This window comes from Jaculus jaculus, chromosome 8 (assembly GCF_020740685.1).
Source record: "Jaculus jaculus isolate mJacJac1 chromosome 8, mJacJac1.mat.Y.cur, whole genome shotgun sequence".
NCBI classification, from domain to species: domain Eukaryota; kingdom Metazoa; phylum Chordata; class Mammalia; order Rodentia; family Dipodidae; genus Jaculus; species Jaculus jaculus.
This window is the reverse complement of record NC_059109.1, coordinates 110378005-110390754: the sequence shown is the minus strand read 5'-3', so window position 1 is coordinate 110390754 and position 12750 is coordinate 110378005. Positions and strand designations below refer to the sequence as shown.

Genomic DNA, 12750 nt, shown 5'->3' with positions numbered 1-12750 from the left:
GTGGCCTTGAACTCAGAGCAATCCTCCTACCTCTGCCTCCCGAGTGCTGGGATTAAAGGTGTGCGCCACCATGCCCAGCTTTTTTTTTTAATTTAATTTTTCTATTTTTAAAGAGAGGGTTGAGTGATGACAAAACGAGAAAGTAGGTACCAAAGCACAGGACTCTGCTCTAACAGAAAGACTTCAAACAGTTCATTATTTTTGTTTGTTTGTTTTGATGAAAAACTTTTTTTTTTTTTTTTTTTTTTTGAGGTAGGGTCTGATTCTGGCCCAGGCTGACCTGGAATTCACTATGTAGTCTTAGGGTGGCCTCGAACTCACGGCGATCCTCCTACCTCTGCCTCCTGAGTGCTGGGATTAAAGGCGTGCGCCACCACGCCCAACTATGAGGAACCTTTTAAATAACACTGGGTTGTGCACTGTGGTTTTCTCACATGCTCTCTTAGCCATACCTTAGTCATTGTCCCCTGGAGAACAAGAGGTCAGGACTGAAGGGTGTTTTACTGAGCACCTGCAGGAGCCAGAAACAGAGCAACACTTTAAACCTTGCCCTTGGGGAGTTTTCATTTCTGTGGGGAAGGCAGACAATACACACGTAGGATACAAGTTTAGATGATCCTTTACTTATTTATTTTTGGAGAGGGCGGGGGGAGAGAATTGGTGCACTAGGGCCTCAGCCCACTGCAATCGAATACCAGATGCTTGCGCCACCTAGTGTGCCTGTGTGACTTTGAGGGGAGCAGGATTTGAATATAGACCCCTGGCTCAGGGTTTAGCCTTCAGCCATGGTGAGTCTACCCAGCTGGCTGCTTATCCTTTCTCCATCCTGGTCTCCATGATTTCTTCCACTTCCTGAGTGATCCAGGAGGGAAGGTCTCTAGCTGTCTGGCTTAAGTGGGATCTGGAAAGAGTTCAAACATGGGTCCTTAGAATTCGCAGGCAAGCACCTTAACTACTGAGCCGTCTCTCCAGCCCTGATCCTTTTATTATTTATTTATTTATTTTTTATTTTATTTTATTTTATTTTATTTTTTTGCTTTCTCAAGGTAGGGTCTCACTCTAGCCCAGGCTGACCTGGAATTCACTATGGAGTCTCAGGGTGGCCTCGAACTCATGGCGATCCTCCTACCTCTGCCTCCCAAGTGCTGGGATTAAAGGCGTGCGCCACCACACCCGGCTTTATTTATTTTATTTATTATTTTTTTCTGATCCTTTTATTTTTGCATAGGGGAAACGGAGGCCTAAGAATTCAAGAAAATTTCCCAAAGCCTTGTAGTGGCATAACCAGGGAGAGACTTCCAGGCAAGTTCTCAGACTCAACAAAAGTGGCTTCCCCAAGGTCTTAAGTTGCTATGGTGGGAGCCACCATTTATTGTCTCTCCTTAGGCATAGGAAATGGTTGGAGTGTTTTATACATTTTATTTAAATATTTTATTTATTTACGAGAGAGAGAGACAGAGAGAGAGAGAGAGAGAATATGGGTATGTGTGCCAGGGCCCCCAACCACTGCAAGCAAACTCCAGACACATGCATCACCTGTACATCTGGCTTAGGTGGGTACTGGGGAACTGAACCTGGGTCCTTTTAGGCTTTACAGGCAAGGGCTTTAATTGATACCCATAAGCCATCTCTCCAGCCCATTTTATACACTTTAAACCATTTAATCCTCACCTCAGCTCCGAGGCAAAGAATTTTCGAGTGTAGCTGAAAACCCCCACCGTAGGGAGGGTGAGGGGAGGAGGATTTGAATACAGGCCCCTGGCTCAGGGTTTAGCCTTCAGCCATGGTGAACCCAGCTGTCTGCTTATCCTTCCTCCATCCTGGTCTCCATGATTTCTTCCGCATCCTGAGTGATCCAGGAGGGCAGGTCTCTCGCTGTCTGGCCTCAGTTTCCCTGTGAGTTGTGGAGCCTTCCCTGATGGACGTGATTTTGGGCCCCCTCTCAACTGTAATTATTTTCTTCACTTCGTTCGTTTTCTGGTCTTCCCCAGCAGGCCGGGGTGAGCTCCAGGCAGCCAGAGCCGTTCTCCTGTTCTCCTTCTCCCCGGGGGCCGGGTTCTGCGCCTGGCACTTAGATGACATTTGGGGTGGAAGAGAGGAGGGCGCCTAGGCGATTGTCCGTCGCCGGTTCTCAGCCCTCCCCTCCTCCCTCGCACCTCCCGGGGCTAACTCCGGCCCCTCCATCCGGCCTGCATTTTTCCGGGTTTGATATCATTTTTTCCACTCTCCCGGCTGCTGCCGGTGGCCCCTGCCAACTTTCCACAGCTAAAGCCCTCCCCGCTGACCGCAGGCCGGAGACAGCTGGGGATGGGGGCAGGCTCGCCTCCGCTCTCTCCCCTGCATCTTTCCCCTGCGGCTGGGACGCAGTGGGGACTGAGGCGTTGGAGGAGGCGGTGGGCTGGGGGCAGGGGGTGTCAGGCGTCAGAGTCACGATGGCCCGAACAGTTTGCGTCTTGTTCCCTTCTCGAAGCAGTGACTCCTCCCGCCCCCATCCTCCGAGCTGGAAACTCCTGACCTGACCCCGAACACCCAGCCCCATCCCCAGCCAGGCGGGAAGCCTCACAGCCAGGGGGACAGACGTCCTGGGAGGAGGCTGGGCCCTGGAACTTACTGGCTTGGGTGACCCTGGAGTGCTTTTCCCCTCTCCGGGCTTCAGTTTCCACATTTGGAAAATAAGCGGACTAAATGGAAGTTTATCCTGGGAATTAACGGACTGAATTTTATGGAATTCATGCCCCGTCCCTCTTAAATCATATGTGAAATTGTGTTTGAAAGTCTACTTCTGTTTTGTTGTTTTTCAAAAATAATATTTTATTTAGTTATGAGAGAGAGAGAGAGAGAGGGAGAAAGAAAGAATGGGCAACAAGCCAGGGCCTCCAGCCACTGCAAATGAACTCTACATCTGGCTTTAAGTAGGTACTGGGAGGCAAGAGCCTTAACCACTGAGCCATATATCTCCAGTCCCCCCCCCCCCCCCCCCGTTTTGTTGTTTTGAGACAGGTTCTCTGGCTAGCCTGGTATTTGCTATGTAGACCACGTTGGTTTAGAAATTGCAGGGATCTTTCATCCTCCTGCATCAGCCTCCGGAGGGTGCCGGGATGATAGGCATATGCTCAGCTTTTTCTTTTTTTTTTGAGACTGTGTAGCCTGTGCCTCCAGATCCTCCTGCCTCGGCCTCCTGAGCGTAAGGGTACAGGTGTGTGTGTCACTACACCCAGCCTCCCATAGTTGAGACACCTTTTTTTTTAAAAATTCAGTGTCGTGATCAAATGCAGGGCATCACATGCTAGGAAGTTCTACCACTGGGCTACACCCCCAGCAGCGCTGTCCACGTTGTACAGAGAACTGTGGGTAAGTTAGAAACGAATCTTGACAAACTCACTTCAGCAGTTCTAGCCTCCGCACCAGCCTTCTCTCGTAATTAGTCAAAGGAGACTAAAAGTACAGGTGTTGGGCGGGGTGTGGCAGCTTAGAAAAGCCAGTTCTGAGACTCCCTCCAGACAACACCTGGTGCCTCTAATAATCTGTAAAATGAATTTAGGAGAGAACAGCAGGTTACTTAGAGTTGAGGCGTTTCTGTGATCCTCAGCCTCGAAGGCCTGGGGTGGGGACTGAACCCGTAGGGACGTTTCGAGTCCACATCAGTTCCGTTAAAATGACTTGACTGATTGGCCAGGACACCTAGGCCAGCGGGCGAAACCAGGTCTTCGGTCAGGAGGGCAGATGGGAGAGGAGGAGGTGGAGATGCCTGGAGGAGCCCAAGGAGAGATCCTGGCATCGGACGGGCCATCCTGGACTGATTTATTGTGGAGGTTTCCGAGGGTTGGTCAAAGCCCAGAGAGAAGGAAAAAAGGCACCCACCCTGTAAAAAAAAAACCAACAAAACAAAAACAAAAAGCAACCTCCTTTGCACCCAGCTTGGGCCTACAGCCCTATAGTCTCTCCGATCGCTTCCCCGGGGTAGGAAGGGTCCTCGAAGCGCTGGCCCCGTGCACCGCGGCAAGGGACCGGCCAGGCGCACCATGCGGCCTCCCAGCGACGCATCTTCTGCTCTCCCGGTGGCACCACAGGCGCCTCGTCACCTCCAGAAGGGCACTGGCCTCACAGCACGGCCAGGTTGTGGCAGGACTTCGAGCGGGCTTTCAGCGCCCGGCGGTGGGCACCGCGGGCCGTCAGGCGTGCCAGGAAGCGCCGAGCGCGCTGGCCGAGGCTGGTCCTCCGGCGCGAGGCCGCGGGAGCCGCGCTGTCCCTGCGGCGCAGGCGCAGCTGGCGCACCACGCCCTCGAAGAGCTCGGCCACGTTGTGCTGCAGGGCGGCCGAGGTCTCGATGAACTTGCAGTCGAACACCACGGCGCAGGCGCGGCCCTCTGGGGGCGGGGCCAGGGGAGGGCGGAGGAAAAGACGGGGAGAAGAGGTGTTGAGGGGGCTGGAGGCCGCTTCCCTGGCCTCTTCCTAGTGCAGGTGTGGGGCCTCGGCTAGAAATCGTACTGGGCTTGCAGGTATCAGCTGGGTCTGGGGATGGGAAACAGGGCGGCGAAGGCCAGGAAGGCTGAAAGCCCAGAGGACATGTGCGGGACCTGGCTTAAAATGCAGGTTCCCAGGCCTACCCTGAATTCTGTAGTTTGGGGATGAGGTCTAGGAATATATGGTTATATTTTATTTATTTATTTGAGAGAGAGAGAGAGAGAGAGCGAGCGACAAAGAATGGGCGTGCCAGGGTCTCCAGCCACTTCAAACGAACTCCAGATGCATGTGCATCTGGCTTACGTGGGTCCTGGGGAATCAAACCAAGGTCTTTTGGCTTTTCAGGCAAATGCCTTAACGGCTAAGCCATCTCTCCAGCCTTAGGAACATGTATTTAATAAAATCTCTATGGATTATGTTTCAGGTTTCTGTTTTTGTTAATTTTTTTGTTTTATTTATTTATTTGAGAGCGACAGACAGAGAAAGAGGGAGGGAGGGGGAGAGAGGGGTCGAGAGAAAGAGAGAATGGGTGCGCCAGGACTCCAGATGCGTGCGCCCCCTTGTGCACCTGGCTAATGTGGGTCCTGGGGCTTCACAGGCAAGTGCTTAACCACTAAGCCATCTCTCCAGCCTTTCTTTCTCTCTCTCTCTCTCTCTCTCTCTCTTTCTTTCTTTGTTTCCCCCCCCCCTCTTTCTTTCTTTCTTTCTTTTTTTGAGGTAGGGTTTCGCTCTAGCCCAGACTGACCTGGAATTTACTATGTAGTCTCAGGATGGCCTAAACTCATGATGCTCCTCCTACCTCTGCCTCCCAAATGTTGGAATTAAAGCTGTGGGCCACAATACCTGACATTCAGGTTTGTTTTTCTTAAGTCTTGCTGGACACAAGGGCCTGAGTTTAGTCCTCCGCAGTTGATGACTTTGGGACCAGCTCCCCCCCCACACACACCAGTCTCTGTTTTCATACTTTTTCGGCATCACTCCATAAGTAGAACCACTTCAGATTTTTCTGAGCCCCACCACAAATATGAAACTTATTAAAATATTCCCCATCCCACTGTAGATATCACATAACTTTAAACAGTTTGGTTCGTAGTTACTGGGCCAGCCAACATTGTGTTTTATAGACAAAGTTTTGTGAAATTTGAATTTATAATTGTTTTCACTTTGTTTTGGAGCCAAGAATGGTGTTTTTCAGGTCTCAAAGGTAAACCTTTCAAAAGCTGATGTGCGTTAGGCCTAACGTGGGGGAGGGGTGGTCAAGTGTCTCTGACTGGGTATGGAGAATAACAGGGGAATTAAAAAAAATATCTTATTTTTATTTATTCATTTATGAGAGAGAGAGAGAGAGAATATGGGTGTGCCAGGGCCTTCAGCCACTGCAAAGGAACTCAAGATGCGTACGCCCCCTTGTGCATCTGGCTAACGTGGGTCCTGTGGAATTGAACCTGGCTCCTTTGGCTTCCTCCAGCCCTCAGAGGGGGATTTTTAAGCATAGAAATGGCAACGTAAGTTCTGGGTCTGGAAAACTCTGAGACATGGAGAGGAGGGCTGGAAGTATAGGCACTTGCCAGGGACAAAGTGGGGAGACCAGGTTAAGGCGGAGGCTGTGGATATGCAGCAAGTAGGAGATGGGCTTTACAACTTGGGTACCCATTTGAGAGGGTGAAAGGACCAGGGGTGGCTTCTGGCTTTCAGACTCAGGCAGACAGGGGCAGGATAGACGTGGGTTCGTGGGCACAGGCAGTCTTTGAGGTAGGAAGCGCAGGAGGAGGAGCAGGGCAGAGGGGGAGAAAGGGTGTGACAGATGACTCACCTTCCACAGAGACTTCCCTGCTGCGCGCCAGGTCGGCTTTGTTGCCTACAAGGATGATAGGCACGTGGTCTGCCCCGTGTGTGCGTCTCAGCTGGACGCGGAGCTCAGAAGCGCTCTCAAAGCTGCCCCGGTCCGCGATGGAGTACACGATGACGTAGGCACTGCCAACCTGCAGGCACGACTCCTGGCTCCAGCTTTCATCCTGCGAGGGAGGGACCCCAGGCCCATCCTCAGAGGGTGCCTAAGCCCTGGCTGAGAAAGAGGCTGCGTTGGTCTAATGGGTAGCGTCGAACTTGTATATTGGATCCATTAACTTGTCTGAGCTTCACTTTTATCAATAGCACAAAAGGAATCTAAAGATGCACTGTGTGGGTTTAATGGGAGGGCCTAACGTCCAGTCCTTTCAACATCCAGCGGAAGAGGGTGCTCTGTAGGTGGTAGCCACTGTCACACGATCATGGCCATTATTAAGCTACTTGCACCAGGGTTCCTTTCATGCATGTTAAAAGGTACTTGCCTAGTCAGACATGGTGCATGCCTAACATAGGAGGCTGAGGCAGGAGAACTGAGAGTCTGAGGCCACATGAGCCTACCCAGAGAGGCTGTATTTGAAAAAGGGGGGAGGGCTGGAGAGGTGGCTCAGAGGTTAAGGCACTTGCCTGCAAAGTCTAATGACCTGGGTTCAATTCCTCAGTACCCATGTAAAGCCAATGCACAGTGGTACATGCATCTGGAGTTTGTTTGCAGCAACTAGTAAAATTCATTTAATTTATTATTTTTTTATTTTAGAGAAAGAGAGAGAGAATTGATGTGGAGGGGCCTCAGCCATTGCGATTGAATGCCAGATGCTTGCGCCACCTAGTGGGCATGTGTAACCTTGCGCTTGCCTCACCTTTGTGCATCTGGCTTACATTGGATCTGGAGAGTTGGACATGGGTCCTTAGGCTTTGCAGGCAAGTGCTTTAACTGCTAAGCCATCCCTCCAGCCCTCTGCCTTCTTTGTGTCTTTTCATGCTTGTAAACAAACAAACAAACAAATAAATAAAGGAATGGCACTTCGCCAACCCCCCCCCAAAAGAAATTGGCAACATCGTTCCTTTATTCTCAGTTTATGATCCCATCAATGGAGCTGTCAGTCATTCCTGTCAGCCACTCAACACTGAGCTCCTAGGCACCCTTATGGGGCATTAGGGCTAGAGGGGGGTTCTACACTAGAGGGATGGGGTCCCAGCTGAGTTTCAGCTTCTTATCTACTTTATTTTAGTTTCACTTATTTACTTGCGTGTGGGCACACCAGGCCCTCCTGAAAACGAGCTCTGGACACTTGTGACACTTTGTGCATCTGGCTTTGCATGGGTACTGGGCAACTGAACCTGAACCTTCAGGCTCTGCAGGCAAGTGCCTTTAACCACTGAGCATACCCAGCCCTTAGCTTCTTCTCTTTGCTCATTTTCCCAAAGGCCTACAATAAGCAGGAGGAAAGAACACCCAAGCAGGCAAGAAGACCACTAGAGTGACATGTGCCTGTGTGCCGTTGTCGTTCTGCTCTGGAAGGAGTCGGGGGAGCAGACCCAGGGCTTTCCTTCCTCACTAGCTGCCACGCAGTCACTAAGCAGATGGCCACACGCACATCTCCACCTCTGCTTGGAACTTTGTTCATGCTCCAAACCTGACTCACCTTGGTGGAACTGCGTAAGAAATTTTAAATCCGCTGCTGATGGGATTGGGGGTATAGCTCCGTAAGAGGGCATATGCAGAGCTTGCTCTAGGTCCTGGGAGTGATCCCCAGCACACTGTCCCCCCACCAAAAAAAAAAACCCAGCAAAGATCAGTTGATGAGAAAGGCAATAATGTTTGACCCATTTATCAGATGAGAATAATGAAGTTGGGAATGCGTTAAGTAATTACACAACTAGTAAGAAAAAGAAAAGGGAGGGGTATCATCCTTAGGCATTTTGGTGCTAAATCCAGTGTTACTTCAGCACAATTTTGGGAGTGAGGCGAGTTAGGGGTGGCCCTAAGTATGGGGAAGTGTGCAGGGGAAGAAGTGCATTCTGGGATGGCTGCTGGGAGGAGATCATGGAATGAGAAAAGAAATCAGAGCTGTGTTTGGAAAGGCTATAGAGGCTGGAGAGCTGGCTCAGCAGTTAAAGGCACTTGCTTGCAAAGCCTGATGGCCAGTACCCATGCAAAGTCAGATGTACAAAGTGGAAAGCTGTAGGTCTGATGAAGGGGTGCTGTGGATGGACCCCAGCCGAGGCCCTGCTCTTATACAAGAGACGGGATCCCGGTAGTTACAGCATCCCTCTCCCAGCTCTGCTTGCGGTGTCTTACCCGTCTCTCGGCCTCCCAGGTGTCCATGACAACCAGGGTGGTGTCCTCTCCGTCCACCGTGAGTGTTCTCTCATACACATCTGTAACCAAGGAGGAAGTCATGTCTCAGGGTGGGGCGGGCCAGTGGAGGTGTGCCCCCCTTCTGCTCAGCCACCTCTCCACATCTCCTGGAGGGTGCTTGTGCCGTCTGACTGATACACGTCTTTGCTAGTGGTCAAAAAGCTCCATGAGGTGCTCATGTCCCTCCCGGCTGCCAGAGTGGAAGCCAGCATGTGGCAGGTGCCACGGAGCTCTAGCTGACTGACTGCATGCGGGGTGTTGGGGGTTAAAATGAGGGGATGGAGAGACGGTTTAGTGGTTAAAGCGCTTGCTTGCTAAGCCAAAGGACCTCAGTTCGATTCCCCAGGACCCACATAAGCCAGTTGCACAAGGTGGCACAGGCATCTGGAGTTCGTTTGCAGTGGCTGGAGGCCCTGGTGCACCCATTCTTTCTCTGTCTCTCTCTTTCACTCACTCTGTCTCTTTCCCTCTCTCAAATAAATAAATAAAAATAGTATATTTTTTAAAATGAGGCTCTGAGGGCTGGAGAGATGGCTCAGTGGGTAAGGTGTTTTCCTGCAAAAATCTAATGACCTGGGCTGGAGAGATGGCTTAGCGGTTAAGCGCTTGCCTGTGAAGCCTAAGGACCCTGGTTCGAGGCTTGGTTCCCCAGGACCCATGTTAGCCAGATGCACAAGGGGGCGCACGCATTTGGAGTTCGTTTGCAGAGACTGGAGGCCCTGGCGCGCCCATTCTCTCTCTCTCCCTCTATCTGTCTTTCTCTCTGTGTCTGTCGCTCTCAAATAAATAAATTAAAAATTAAAAAAAAATCTAATGACCTGGGTTCGATTACCCAATACTCACAAAAAGCCAGATGCACAAAGTGGTGCATGCATCAGAAGCTCATTAGTAGTGGCTAGAGGCCCTGGTGCGCCAATTCTCTCTCTCTCACTCTTCTTGCAAATAAATAACTTTTTTAAAAATAATTTTTTGTTTATTTTTATTTTATTTATTTATTTGAAAGTGACAGGCAGAGGGAGAAAGAGGCAGATATAGAGAGAGAATGGGCACGCCAGGGCTTCCAGCCACTGCAAATGAACTCCAGATGCGTGCACCCCCTTGTGCATCTGGCTAACATGGGTCCTGGGGAATTGAGCCTTGAACCAGGGTCCTTAGGCTTCACAGGCAAGCATTAACTGCTAAGCCATCTCTCCAGCCCCCCCCCCTTTTTTTAAATGAGCCTGAGAATCTTCCCAACCCTGCTTTTTCTCTAGTATAGCATGTGCTTCAGGCAGGTCATGGGCCCCTGGACCTCAGTCACCCCATCTGTAACACACACAGATATACACGTGAGCATCTCTCCTATGGATTTTCACTCCAGGGGGCACTTTCCCAGAAAAAGTCCTGACTAGATTGTCTCCATTTTCTCTCAGATTTTAACCACTCCTTCCCTACTCACCCTTTGTCCTCTCAGCTAGTCCTGCAGGGGCCCATTGTCATGTCTTTTGTCCTATTCCTGCATCCTACGGCCCTGGAGCACCTAACCCTGTGGGCTCACCACAGTTTCTGGGAGTAAAGCAGCCCAGGGACCCATCCCTGGAGGTCTGGTAGTTTCCAGATGGGGAAGATCTTACTTAGTGATGTTGTAGGCCATTGTGGCCATGGTGTTCATCCATGGACCGGGAGGAATTGAAAGTCAGGGGATTTGGGGCTGAGAATTTCTGAGCTGAGTGGAAGTCCACCAGTTAAAAAAAATTATTTTTATTTATGTATTTATTTGAGAGTGAGAGAGAGAATGGGTGCACCAGGGCCTCTAGCCACCGCAAATGAACTCCAGATGCATGCACCCACCACCTTGTGTCTCTGGCTTACATAGGGAATTGAACCTGGATCTTTAGACTTTGCAGACAAGCACCTTAATCACTAAGCCATCTCTCCAGTCTGACCCCACCATTTCTTGATACCCATAGTTTCAGAATTTCTTCCCTTATGACATGGAATAAATGATATACACCTCATCCAATTTTTTTCCACTAGACTGCGCAGGGTGAGCCTTGCCCAAAGCCAGGCAAGCATCACTCACCTTGTAGCCTCTGTGAATGATGCCCCGTCAGACATGAACAGTGCATGACTTGTAAAAACTGTTCTTGGCAGCCCTGTGCCCCTGATGACAGGCATTTCACTCATGTGGTCACATCCCAGCCAATCCCACAGTGCTCCTACCTCCCAGTTGTTCGTGAAGGTCTCGCTCTTGCTTCCCTGCAAAGAGGCTGGCCAGGCTGGTCTTCCCTACCCCAGGGTCTCCAAGCAGCACCACTCGGTAGAGGGCTTCCCAGGAGCCTTCGGAATCGCTGGACTCAGAGGACCAGCTGTCCTGGGCAGAGGAAGGTTTCTGGGTGGGAGGGTTGAGGGAGGCTGACTGGCCTAGTCGGGGATGCTGGGATTGAGTGGGGGGTGCTGTACATAGGCGGCCAGGCTGGTGACCCCGGGATGACAAGGGCAGTGGAGTGCTGGCTCTCCGCCGCAGGGAGGTCTTTGCTTCTTGCTGGGTGTTTAGTGTCATTCTCAGTGGAGAGGTTCCTTCCTCCCTCCCTCCCTCCTTTCCTTCCTCCTTCCTTCCCTCCTTCTTTCCTTCCTTCCTTCCTTCCTTCCTTCCTTCCTTCCTTCCTTCCTTCCTTCCTTCCTTCCTTCCTTCCTTCCTTCCCTTCTTCCTTCCTTCCCTTCTTCCTTCCTTCGATGTGGACAGTGGTCTCTAATCCTTTCTTTAGGTCTTGGTGACCTGTTGAGATGGCTTCCTCAAGAGTCCCCTCTGGTTCAAATGGCAGGAGGCACACCAGCTCCTTGGGATGGTGGTTTACTGGCGTTGGCCTGGGGAAAACCTGGCTCCTCCTGGAAAGAGTAAATGAGCAAGCTATGAACACACACAGATACGCGGTGCCAGGGCCCCATCCCGTGCCCTGAGGATGACCCGTCTCTCACAACACACAGGCAGACTGGCTGCCACGGGCTGGGGCACAAATACAGCGCGCATCCCTAAGTCCCTAGACCTGCCCCTCCCATTCAGTACCGGAGACCTCCTCCGTGGGAGTCGTTGCACCTCTTCATCCTCCCCTTCCTCACTGTTTTTATTTTATTTTCCCCACACGTTTCTCGGTTGAAAGGTAATGCAAGGTTAAGGCCTCCCAGGAGTTTTAGTCCCACTACCTGATCCCCTAGGCTCTGAGATTGAAAAGGCAGGGTGGGGTGGGGTGATACCCCACAAGGGCGAGGGGACTTCGGGGATCCCTCTGGCTGTTACCCGAGTGACCTGGTGCCATGGGTACGGCCTGTCCGGCCCTTCCCCAGCGTGAAAAATTCAGGAGCGGCTGGTGGCACAGTCTCCAGCTGTTGTTGGGGGGTGGGGTGGGAGCGACGAGGGACCAGACTCTGGGTTTGGTGACTGGACAGGGTCCTGGCGGGGGACAGGGAGGAGAGCCCCGAGGGCCTGGGAACGCAAGTGCCGTTCCTGGAGTCTAGGCGAGAACTCCCCTAGGTGAGGGTCCTGGATGGGAACCCAATGGCGTGGGGTCTTCCTTGTCCGAGGCCCCCGGCCCTCCGGGATCCTAAGCCCCCCCCATCCCTCGGGGTGAGGTTTAGGGGCTCCCCTGTCCCCCGCAAGCGCTGCATGCAGGCGCCCGGCGAACTCCATCCCAACTTGGACAAGTTGGCTGCGGGCTGCGCGGGGCTTTACCTCGGGCTGGGCACGGTCGCGGTCCCCGCCGCCCCAGCTGCTGGGTGCTCCGGCTTGTCCGGTGGCCCGGGCTGGGCAGCCCCTGGGGCCTGTCCCTCCCCGCCGCCGAGCGCGACCCCGCCCCGTGCAGCCCCGCCCCGCCCCGTCAGTGCAGCCCGGGGTTCCCCCCCTCCACAGCCCCCCGCCTGGCTGGTCAGCGGACCGCCGCCTCCAAGCCTCGGCGCGCGCACTCGACGTGGGGGTTGGTGGCAGTGTTGGGGTGCGTCCGCTTCTGCCCCTTTCACCGACGAAACTCATCAGATTCAGCCCTGACCGAAGCCGCTGGGGGAGCTTGGCCGATGATGTTTAAATTCCCGGGTCCCACCTTCCA

At 52.3% G+C, this 12750-nt stretch overlaps 1 protein-coding gene across 1 annotated transcript; it reads right to left on the bottom strand.

Annotated features, from left to right (window-relative positions):
- Window positions 1–3249: 3249 nt before the first annotated feature.
- Rem1 (RRAD and GEM like GTPase 1) lies at window positions 3250–12462 on the bottom strand. The gene is made up of 5 exons (XM_004668060.2): window positions 12381–12462; window positions 10874–11539; window positions 8612–8691; window positions 6278–6479; window positions 3250–4367 (listed from the first exon to the last, which is right to left on the bottom strand). The coding sequence occupies exons 2-5, from the start codon at window positions 11211–11213 to the stop codon at window positions 4102–4104; spliced, it is 888 nt and encodes a 295-aa protein (XP_004668117.2). The 5' UTR covers window positions 11214–11539; window positions 12381–12462; the 3' UTR covers window positions 3250–4101.
- Window positions 12463–12750: the final 288 nt, after the last annotated feature.